The sequence below is a fragment of the Netta rufina genome (genome assembly GCF_964035555.1).
Source record: "Netta rufina genome assembly, chromosome: 2".
Lineage (NCBI taxonomy): Eukaryota > Metazoa > Chordata > Aves > Anseriformes > Anatidae > Netta > Netta rufina.
The window spans coordinates 62,063,800-62,076,256 of NC_140124.1; the positions used below are offsets into that span (position 1 = coordinate 62,063,800).

The window sequence follows — 12,457 nt, forward strand, 5'->3', positions numbered from 1 at the left end:
AAAATAGACTGAGTACTGCTTATGATTGTTCTGTCCTGAGACAGAGCAACTCCACTAAATTGAACTAATCCTGGATGCACTAAATGTGAGTTTGTGCCCCATGTCTCTGTTTTTACAGCCATGCCTGGCTCCAGAGCTGGCATCTGTGGATGCCAGAGAGTCCTGAGACTACAAGGCATATGGATGAGTCCACATGTGCTGACTTTCTTACCAGCTGCTGGTCCAGCTGCTGGAAAGAGCATGTGGACGGCTGTTGATAGAGTTATGCTGAAAGATAGCTCAAAGGGCTGGTGCCAGCTTGGCTTTTTTTTTTTTTTTTTCTTCCTTTGCTTTTTTATTTTTTTATCACTCAGCTACGCTGAAGCCTAATGCCTCTGGTAGCCAGTGGTGGAGCAGTGAGAAGCCGTTTTTGCTGCTTTGCTTTTACGGGAGAGACTTGTCTGCGTGAACTCTTAGGAAAACAAGCACCTAGACAATTCAAGCAGAAGCCGGTGATGGAGGTCAGCTCCACAGAAGCCAGCAGCAGGTCCCCAGCTGGCACCGGCTGGCTGGATTTCACCCTTGTCACCTGCACTGAGACAGTGACTTTCACTGAAGTGGTGGAAGAAGAGGAGTGGGGATCCTTTTACTATTCCTTCAAGGTACAGCCAGTGCATTACTTTTCTCACAAGCTGTGGTGCATTTTCATCACCTCTGCGGGGAGGCAGCTAGGATTATTGAACTTTTTGCCTGTGTATTTGTGGATTTTGCCCTCCCAAGACAGGTGACAGCATATGTGAGGCATTTACTGAAAAACAAAAGAGTTACAGGATTTGGAGTTCAGACTTGCAGGTCTTAGCCAATTGTCTCCCCTTAGAAGAGAGGGTGGTACTGCTTTTCTAAAGTGGCATTGTAATTATACATGCATCTTTAATCAAAAGTGCATATCAGTTTAACACATCTTGTACATAATTTCTTCTAGCCATAGTCTTGACATAAGGGATTTCTTTTCAATTTTCCATCTGTAACAAACATCTGCACACAAGTGAGACAGATTTTGTGTGTGTGTGTTGGCTTCTTTGTTTTAAAAACAAGAGGGACAGGTTTTAATTAGTTAGCTTGTTTATTTGTTTTCAACCTGAGAGGGGGATGCAGCATCTCTTTAAGAACATACAGGATGAATGATCCAGTAGTGAATGCTGTTGAGCGACACGAGAAGCGTATTCATTCATCGCCCAAAATAAACATCACCCTTGCAATATGCGAATGTGGAAAAAGATGAAAGAGGTACTGAGTTACATCTTTGCTTCAGCTTTCTGTGCCTGTTGTCACTGCTTAATTTCATGCCGTGTGTCATGTGTCACTTTACTGTAGTTGTATCAGTTATGTTCAAGTTACTAAAAGGGCTGACAAGAAGTACCCTGCCACTCTGAAAGCTTCACTTTCAGACAGACAAGTATAGGCACTCACCTCGTTTGAGAATATAGTTGGTTATCAGGAATACATTCAGAATTTTGATTTCTAGGAGATTGATAATACTCTGGTACAATGCACATGGAATCAAAGGAGTTACCACTGTTTTTCACCTCTGCTAAGGAAAAAGTTTACTTCTATTCCTACAATTTATTAATTTGGGTCTCATTTAACATTATACTTTTTTACTTTTTTTTTTTTTTCTTTCTTGCTAAGACAGTACTTTCTTATGTGGGATGTCAAGGGTGACAACTTTCTGTTTTCCCTTTTTATTTTTATTTTATTTTTCTCTTCATGTTAGACTCCTAAAAGGCTCTTGAAAAAACAACACAAGTGAGGAGCAAAACCTTTTTTTACTATTTTTTCTTTATCTCCTTTCTCCTCTTCACACTGAGGGCTGTAAATCTGAACAATGTCATGGGAGCAGTATTTTATAATGGTAAAAGTGACAAATTAATTCCATGATTAGAAAGTCCCCAGGCAGAAAAAAAAAATGCTTCTTAATAGGGTAGAATAAGTAAATTACAATAATTAGGATACCATGGATAGTCACGTGTGCTCGTCCACTGCTAAAAGAAACTTGATTCAGTTAGCTAAGAGTTTCTCATTATACTTGCACTCTGCTGCCTGATGTCTAGCTCTGGCAAATATAGCATGAACTTTGCAAGGAGGTTCACTGATTTCACATCAATTACCAGATGCTGATAGGCATGGAAATATTTTGACTCTGTAGACAAGTGACAGCTGGTGTTGCTGCTGCAGGAAAGCAGGAATAAAGCACCTGCTCTGACAACTACTGTGCAAGGAAGGCAGGGCTCCCTGCCAGCAATTTCAGCTCTCAGTAAATGCTCACATGTGGAAGGTGCTGCTGATACCTGCTGCCTAGGTTGGCTGTCCTCCACCAGCACTGCCCACGCTCTGGGTGGTGGTCATGTCCTTATCCCATCCAGCAAGAGAGACATATCCTTCCTCTTCACAAGGCTCTGGTTAAACAGCTAAGGAAATAAAAGGTCACCTTGGAATGGGCTGAATAGATTAAAAACCCATAGAATTTGAACTTGGTGCTCAAAATATATCTACAAATGAGGCTTTGGCCATTTATTGGGATTTTCAAACAAGTCGTGGCCCGTTGCTAACAGTAAAGGAGACTGGACAAACAGTCACCACACAGGTGCAGGTTAAACAGACACTCTGAGTGGCTGTGAAGCAGAAACCTCCAGGATATGTTGGACATGGTCTGTGCCTGTGGCATGTGGGGACTTGCCACATGGCTCTATGTCCAACACAAAGCAAGCAAGTGCACCTATTTCTCTTTGGGAAACGCAGAGTTTTAATCTACCTTACCAAAGGTATAACAGGAAAACATGATTTAAATGAATAAATGGAGACTAGGGAGTGATGCTCACACAGTACCTGCAGCAATTCCTACATTAATGATTTTTTTAAGGATTTTACCCAATATCAGCTCTGTAGGGTATCTCATACACAGCTCGAACTATGAGATGAAAAGGGAGCACTGTTTTCTTTTTTTCCTCCCATGTTTCAGAAGGACTACCTGTACCCACCTACTGGTACTGTCTGGTTTACACCATGGTGGCAACATTGCAGAAGTAAAATAATGTGACTCAGAGCTGAACCATGAATGCTTCCCTGCTACCACTTTCAGAAACATTTTAATTTCTCTCCACACCACTTCAGAATTTAACAACTAAATCCTGTGCTGCTTCAATTTAAAAAACATTTTGCCAGTTCAATTAGCTTTCTTCTTTCTTCCTTTCTTTATTTATTTGCTGGGAAATGGACCATTTCATCCGCTTGGAGGAATGTGCACTTCCCTTCTGGTACTCATTACTGTAGCTGCTAGATGAGGCTTTGCCCCAAAAAGCTGCATGTGAGTCTGCTGCCATGCATGATAGCCTTGGAGCTGGGGTGCAGTCGTACCCTTTAGGGGAGGACCAAGGTGTGTCATGGGGTGTGAGAGATGAGCTGGGGCTTCCCACAGCAAAGACAGCAGCTCCTACTCACCTGCAGACAGGTCTTGGTGCTGCATGATGGCAGAGTCGCTGAAAGCCCAGACCTTATCTCTGCCTGGGTGCCTTTACATGAGGCATGTAGGTAGCTTACTGTCTTGATCCACAAACTCTAGAAGTCCTGTTGGCTGTGCCAGCACCAAATTCAGAACAGACGTGCAAATTGGTATTAATTACAAATCCAACTTTCCAGGCCAAAGGAGAGTTCATTACATCCCTTTACAATCTCCCCCATATGCATTTAATCTATGTGTAAAAAGGAACTAAGCAAGTGTCAACTGCCCTCTACCAAATACAGTAAAATGAAAAGATCAGAGATTGTGTGAACACCTGTGGCCTCCCTCCACTTCTGGAGTCCCTTGGTTCTGCATACCCAACTCTCAGGGACCTGAGACACAAGGTGCAAACTAGAAACCTGCTTGGAGAGCCTGGGGTGAAGCCAAAATCTCTGCAGGATGGCAATGCATCCTGCTGAGAAAGGAGTACCTATGATCAACAGGGCTAGGGGTCTTCATCAAGGCTGGAGGAAGGACCTCCCCAGTCCCCCAGCAGCTCCGAAGCTTAGGCAGTCCTGAGTAGTTTCATTTATTTTAAAAGAAACTCTGTTGGTAAATGAGATGCCATACTTTTATGCAACTGAGTAAAGGTTAGGGTGCTCAAATGCAGAAAAGTCCTAGTCATTATTTCTTCTTTGGCAGGACTGTGTTCCCACCACCATCTCCTGCCTTCCACATCTAGTACCTTTCCTTATTTTGTTTCCTGATGTGTAGATCTGAGTCTCCACCTGTGCAGCAAGGCACAAGAGTTTTGCTGTTTTTACACAAAGTTGTCTGGGAATCCCAATCCCACGCTGCCAGGTGAGAACCCCAACCACTGGGCCAGAGGTTGGTGCCATGACCCCGGTCCCTGTGTTGTGCAGCATCACCCCAGCAGGGACACCAAAGGATCAGAGCTCTCAGGAGAAACAGCATGCACGTTAAATCCACTACAAATGATTACAAAGGATTTTTCATGAATAATTAAAATTCCCGTCCTTTTTTTCAGGAAGGACAGACGGTGACCGTCCTCCCCCACCCCCACTCCCACCCCAGTAGCATTGCCAGTATCTGCATGTTGTAGCACAGGTAGCTTAGTTATTAAACAGGACTGTAGAGCCATGCCGGTGTAAGCACAAATATAAGACCACATACTTATCATCCACAGAGAATAAAGTTCATTACAAAGTTCAGGACCTACCACCTCCAGCAAAGAGCTGAGAAGACCGGTGTGCAGAGAGAAGGTTTACATAGGCTAGTTTTGTAAAACTATCAGGTAAGAAGGATGTAGTTCCAGGTGCCCTCAGAGCCTAAGCCAGAATCTGGGGCCTTATCATTTCATCCAAATGCTGGAGTCTCTTATCTCCTGGAAAGTATTTGCCTATACTATTGCTCATTCTGATTTTACAGCAGACTGCACAAAGCATCTTATCCTTGAATATATAAGAGAAAAATATTAATGGGTGCTGTCAAATTTCTGGGGTAATCTCTGCAAATGCAATCATACATTTTAGGAAAATAGGCAAACCAAATAATTCATAAATGACTTTGCTATCTTTCATTGGAGGGAGAGGAGGAAAACTAAGCCTACACAAATACAGTGTCGGGAACTCCTTAACACAGCCGACGCAATATGCTGTGATGAGTGATGCTAATGCTGGACTGTCACACTGAGAATGAAATAGTCGATCACCTTCTGAAACAAATCTGCAATGCTCTGGGGTGGGCTGGCTTCATCTACTAGCTTAAAGGCAGCACAAAAGTGAACTGACTATATGACAGCCCAGCTTTGGGTAGCTCTGAGACAGACAATTAAAGCAGTTTTATACTACCATCCCTCACACTTCTGATTTCATGGTTCGCACAGCCCATAGGGTTTGTGTCTGCCTCTCCTATAAAATCAGACCTAGAAAATAATTTCCTTAGTTTGTGAGGTGTTTTAATTAGGCACACTTAATCATCTTACCCCTTTTTGTGATTAAGAAAGAACAGTGTTTCACAGTTTTTAATAGGGTTATCAAGATCATACAATTATGGATGGGCTATTGAGTGACCTAATATTATGTGTTCTTGTCCAAAACATTATATGAAAAAATAGATAGATAGATACGTCATGATAAATGTATATTTCCTGATGAGATCAAAATTTGCAAAAAAACATTTAACTTCTGTGGAAACTCCCTAGAGTACAACTGGTAAAAAACAAACAAACAAACAAACAAACACCCTATAATAACTGAACAGTACTGTCCCAGTTTATTATCCATGTAACAAAACACAGCAGAATGGTAAATATGAACCATCTGCTAGGAAAATTGAATTATTGCTATATGTTAATGACTAATAATCTTCCCCTCTACCCAAGTCACATCTATGGAGGATTTGAGGGCAGGCTAGGGATGGCTTGTTTAGTTGTTATTGGTGCTTATAAAGATCACAGCAATTCATATGCATTAAATGTTGCCCACTGAAGTGACCCTGCCTTACCTGCAATGGTGAAGTAAGAGATAAGAAATATATTTTTTAAAACTGGAGATTCACAAATATATATATATATATATATATATATATATATATATATATATATATAACATTACCAGATTTCAAAAAGGATTGAAAGTCATTTTAGTCACATAATTACCCCTTTGTTTGAGATTGTATGTTCTGATTTACTGAATAGGTTTCCTTACCTAGTCGGTTTCCCCAAGCCTAAAATGTAGAAAATATTTTAGATTTTCCTTTAGGTTTGACATCCACATTGACATCCACACACTGAGCGTAATACCATACTGATACCAACTCATGCAAAACTGCTTCTCAGATTTTGGCAGAACAGAAAACATGATCTTGGGTCCTTTTCTAGCTCTGCCCTTCTTCCAGGCATAAAGTCACATGGAGAAGTGACTGTTGCCAGCATCTCTGACATACTGTGAAGGCCTCATGTGGCAACACTTCACAGGATTGCCAGAATAACCTACAGCCATGTGCTGGGAAGCTAACAGAGACATCCTGTTAGAAATCATTGCAGTAAAGCAGCCCCTGTGCAGAAGAAGATGTGAAAACCATCAGGCATGACCATTGCGTCTGCTGAATTCAAAGCTCATGCTTGACTCAGAGAAATGTGAGACGCAGATTGAGTTTTCTTTGCTAAGCTTGCTTGGGGACATTGGGATTTGAAGAGAAACCTCTTAATTAATAGCCAAGGTCCATCAGAGTCAGGGGTGTTTTTTGCCCCAAGGCTTAAATGGGAAAGCAGTGGTCCAAGAGACAAACCTGAGGCTGAACTAGTATTTATGCAGTTTGAATCGTGCTCAGTTCCAAGCCAAGCTACCAAAAAAAAAAAAATTCAACTCCTAGAGGGTTTGTTGCCTGCCCAAATGTCTTCCTCTGAAATTCAGTCACAATGGAAGCACCTTTAAAGAGAAAAATATAAAACACAGCTTTGAACTGACTCTTTTCTCACTTTGCTATCTTCACGAGTTTTCTCAGACCTTTTTATTTGTATCAATCAAATTGCTTTCACAAATTTTTAAGAGCCATCTTGTGTGTGTGTTCTATAATGACATTGTCTCATTTTTGACTTGCTAGATGGAAAATGTTCTTTCAAAACATACTTATATTATAGGAACGGCCAGTACAATTTCTGCTACTTATGACGACTAGGCCAAAAGATTTCAGTTATCTTCCAGGTTGTTTAGTGTGTTTCTTTCTTTTGAGACATAGTCCATCTGCAAATGAATTAAGTGATCCAGACACTTATTTTGTGGCTTTTTCTTCTCCACAGATGTTCCTTTCTTCTTCTTCCTTTTCTTCTTTTTGATATTTTATTTATTTTTATTCTTTTTGATATTTCTTGAGAATTAGGAGGTGGTTTGAATTAATCATCTGAACTTTCACATTCATATGCTTAATGTTTGGTGTATGAAGATTATTTCTAGCCTAAGTATTCCTGCTGTTCTCTCTCTTTTGGTAAATTATTGTTGACTCTTTTTTTGTTCTCTCTTGCCAGTGAGAACTGCTATCTACAGATAAAGTATATGTAACACACTTAAGGCTTATTTTCAAACAGATTTCTGTTGTTCTTTTCACAACCTAACTTGTGTTGAAAGTTTCAACATAAGAAGACAGATGGATATTTCCAGTTGGCACTTTAACCAAGTTTGTTCTTTTTTTATCTCTTAAAGAACCTTTATATTGTGTGTAGGTAAACACAAAAATAGTTATGGGCACTTTAATGTCATCACACTTTACTTTTGACAGCTCATTGTTTAGGATGGTCACATCCTAGCTGAAATTCTTCATCTCAGACTTCTGCATAAGGTTTAACTAAATGCCACCTAATACTGCTTTCCCTAAGACTAAGATATTTGTGTCCTTCCTGTGCCAATAGCTTTACAACTGATTTGCAGGGTGACTTTTAATTTACGTAGAAATTTCCACAAAGATTTGAGTTATGTTTCTATGATACAATAAATAATATAGAACTTGTGCAAAACTACCATCTGAATACGTCTGCCTTAAAACACTTCAGTTTTAAGTATATTCCTTAAGAAAATAGGCCTTATGCATATTTGTGTGTGCATAATTCAAGTTGGGAGGGACTTCTGAAGGTCTCCTAGGCTGACCACTCAAAAGATAATTCAAACAATACCAGCTTGCTCTGGTGTCCATTCATGTTCTGACTATCTTCAGAGATGGAAATCCCATAGCTTCCCTGTTCTCCAACTCCAGTATTTCACTACTCCCATGTTGAATTTTTTTTTCCTAATATCTAATCAAAATGTCCTGTGTCCAAACAGGAACACATTCAACAAATCTCCCATCTGTTGCTTCTCATTATGAATTCCATCTTAGAAACGAAGAATATACCTGGTTGTCTGTTACCCACAAAGATCATAGAATCCAGCTTCTGGCTCCACACAGCAACCCCCCAAAATCAATCCCTATGCTTGAGAGTGTTGTCCAAACATTTCTTGAACTCTGACAGGCTCTGTGCCATGACCACTGCACTGGGTAGCCTGTTCCAGTACCTGACCACTCTCTCGGTGAAGAATCTTTTCCTAATATCCAGCCTGAACCTTCCCTGCTGCAGCTTCATTCCATTCCCTTGGGTCCATCTTCTCCTATTAGATAAAAGACTGCAGCAGTGAAACAGCCTCACCTCTTTCCCATCCAGGCCAAGAGCTCCTCTATGATTCTGCTGTGGAGAATTCTGGCAGTATGGAACAGAGGTTTTCTTTCTTTCTTTTTTTTTTTTTTTTTTAATATATATATTTTTTACAAATTATGAATCGTGTCAGAGGTTGTACCAATATCTTTTAGACTCCTTAATGAAGTTGAACCAATTTTTGAGCCAGTCTTTTTTTGATCTCTTTCAATGTTACAGTCAAAAGTACAATTTAGCTTAGAGGTAAACAGATGGTAAATCCCCAAGTGGAATCAGTCAAGATGCATTGCACCCATCTGCCTCAGGAAAACTAATTCCCTTCCCTTCCCTTCCCTTCCCTTCCCTTCCCTTCCCTTCCCTTCCCTTCCCTTCCCTTCCCTTCCCTTCCCTTCCCTTCCCTTCCCTTCCCTTCCCTTCCCTTCCCTTCCCTTCCCTTCCCTTCCCTTCCCTTCCCTTCCCCATTTTTTTGTTCCACCCTAAGTGAAGGCAGCCAAAATAACAAATATGTCCAATGTATTTTCAGTATTCAAAATTCAGTACTCCAGATCTATAACAGGATCAAAGTAATGCAAAACCTAGAGTCATCCATTTGCTTACCTGGTCTGTAATTAAAGTGACTTTTTCAGAGGACGAGAAAAGACTTTTACTTTTTTTCCTTTAGGAAAGTGCAATGCAATCTACTAGTGGTGAACACCATCTTGAGCATACCAGTTCCACAATCCTCAATTTAACAAGCAGATTTATGTGTTCTTTTTACATGTTAAGAGCATGTTCCTTGTGAAATTGCTTGCTTTGCTCCATGATTGCTGCAGTAGGTTACACCTGTAACATTATTTTTAAATAAACAAAAGGTAAGCAGTCAGGCTGTTTGCATATTCACAGATCTTAACCAGCGAGCAAGAAAAAGGTGCTCAGACACATAAGTCACTACCCGCCTGTGATAAGAGGGATCAGTGCCTCTTCACCAAACTGACCAAGAATACAGAGCAGGAAGGCAACAGGTCAGGGGGACTTGAATTTGCTATAAGCATTCTCACCTTACATTAAGGGACCAGCCAGTCTCATTAGGAATGGTGTTAAACACTTTCCATTACTATCGCCTACACTATAGTAAGTCAAAGATACAACACTGAGAGCCTGCAGGCAGATTTCATAGGTGAATTTTGTCATTGGTACAAGAAAAATATAAATCATATTATAATAAAATAAATGCCTACAACCCATACGGATCCCTTCTGCCCTTGGGATGGTACATGAACCATGAGTGAATGACACACAAGACTCTTAGGGATGGAGTTTGTTGCAAATATAAAGCACAATACACCTCAGGCTAGACTTATTGCAGCCTATGAATTCAGAAATTTTCTCAGAGACAAAATAACAAACCACTTCTACAAGCAAAGGAAAATGCACACACTCTTCAACCAGGTTTTCTGGCTTACATTTCTCCCATGAAGAGGCTTGCTTCATTGACTTAAGCTGGTTTTAATCTTAAAGCAAATTAGAAAAACACAAATATGTGCTCCAGACGTCAAGCGCTTCTATGCTTCAAACAACAGTTTTGTGGAATAGTAGCATATGCAACTCTTATAATCAAGCCAAGGAAATTCTCTCGACTTTGATTTGTTCTGTGACCTTAACCAGGTCACCAGCATTTTTAGTTTTTCTAATCTAAAAGTACTACTTGATGACACCAGTCTCCCTCACAGCATTCTTGTGTAATGTAATTAATAATGTCCATTGCAAAAGCAGCCCTCACTGAAAGCTTTTACACAAGGGACCTGGTAGATATTATTATCTTTCTTTTTATTCAAAATACCTTTGGTGTCTGTGTGAGATATTATTAAATAATGTGGGGTTTTTTTTGTTTGTTTGTTTGTTTGTTTTGTTGTTTGTTTGTTGTTTTTTTTTTTTTTTTGCATTTTTTTAAATCACCTTGCTGAAGGTTGTTACAAAAAGAGAATTTTTGCTTGATGAACAAACATGGCATGAAATGAAACCTCTATGTTTAAGCAACCTCATTGTGATGAATAAAACAGAATTATAGAAAGTGCAGCTGCACTGAAGTTAGGGATCAATCAGCTATAACTCAAACCTAAGGCTTACTTTTAAGGCTTTCATAGATGAAGGTTTCACTGACTCAATCAATTCAAGTAATTTGTAAGTCAAAAAATTTTAAATTAATTTTGGTTCACTGATTTTGGCCAATAAGCAGTGAATCTGAAGAGATAATCTCCCTTCCCACCCCCCACCCCCCCCTTTTTTTTTTTAACAGCAGTATTTTTGTGTCTTAAAGGCTATGCTTGTCTTTTCCTGCAGTCAGCTCTTTCCTAGATTAAGTAATTTAATTCAGTCAGTATTTTTGCCTGGCTATATCCTCTAGAATGCTGTCACCTCATCGCCCTATGCCTCTCTTGAAGCACAGTGCCCTGAAGTGGACATAGTACAGCAGCTGGGTACAGCGGAGGGGTCAGACCAGAAAAAAATGACGCTTGTGTTGGTCTCCTGGTGGTGGTAGTTGTTTATCAGTATAAATATATATATATATATATATATATATTTATATATTTATATATAAATATAAATATATATATATTTATATATAAATATATATTTATATTTATATATATATATATATACATACCCTTATCAGTATACTATAAGAATACTGAATTTCTTTCAAGAAAATGTTCTCCTGACTTTATATCACAGAAAATGGGAGCAAGTCTTGTCCCATAGATCTTCACACGTTAAAGATCTGTTTTGAAATAGAAAAGACAAACCAAACCCTGAGGAGAACATGTTGATTTCAAGGACAAATGTGATATAAAATCTTAGGTTTTGTTTGTTTGATTGCTTGTTTCTGTATTTACCTTCCAAATATATACCCCCTTCCAATTTCCGTACAACACAAAGTGTATAAGCATAATTTCACCATTGCTGTCCCGATTGTTTTGAAAGGGGACATGCAGACATGAAAAAGGGGTGCTTTTTTTTTGTTTGTTTCTTCATCGAAAAGTTAAGCATTCAGCCCTCACTGGTTGTCTTATGTAGGTGAGTCTATAATATATTCGGGGTGGTAGGCGAGCCCTCTCTCTGCCCACCTCACCTTCTCATCTACCCTTAAATAATCGATATGAAGGACTAGAACAAGACAATCTGAATGACAAAGTAGATAAAAACCCGTCCCAGTTGGAGGGGGCGCCTAAGACAAGGCGACCTACACATCGCATTGCCACATCAACCTTCAAAAAAGAAAGAAGGGTTATTGTTATGGGGGGCTCCCTTCTGAAAGGGACAGAGGGACCGATATGCCGACCGGACCCAACCCGCAGAGAAGTCTGTTGCCTCCCTGGGGCTCGGGTGAGAGACTTTGCCAAGAAAGCCAAGCGCCTGCTACGGCCCACTGACTACTACCCGCTACTGGTCTTTCAGGCTGGTAGCGATGAAGTAGCAACGAGAAGTCCAAAGGCAATCAAAAGAGACTTTAGGGATTTGGGGCGACTACTTAGAGGATCAGGGGCGCAGGTTGTGTTTGCCTCTGTCCTTCCGATAGGGGGGATCAAAGCTGAAAGGCGTGCTGTTCACATAAACTCGTGGCTTCGAGACTGGTGTGACCGGCAGAACTTTGGGTTCTTTGATCACGGGAAGGTCTATGCTACACCGGGCCTGATGGCACCAGATGGGATGCGCCTCTCTCGGAGAGGGGTAAGGATCTTTGGTCAGGAGTTGGCAGGGCTGATAGATAGGGCTTTAAACTAGAGTCGAAGGGG

General features: G+C 40.3%; 1 protein-coding gene across 1 annotated transcript in view; it reads left to right on the forward strand.

Annotated features, from left to right (window-relative positions):
* Window positions 1–494: 494 nt before the first annotated feature.
* Window positions 495–12,457, forward strand: part of NPSR1 (neuropeptide S receptor 1) — a gene marked incomplete at both ends in the record, with an annotated part of 62,289 nt that continues 50,326 nt past the window's right edge. Inside the window, one exon of the mRNA XM_084281557.1 lies at window positions 495–641. Coding sequence (XP_084137683.1) covers window positions 495–641 — 147 coding nt within the window. The remainder of the gene's footprint in view (window positions 642–12,457) is intronic.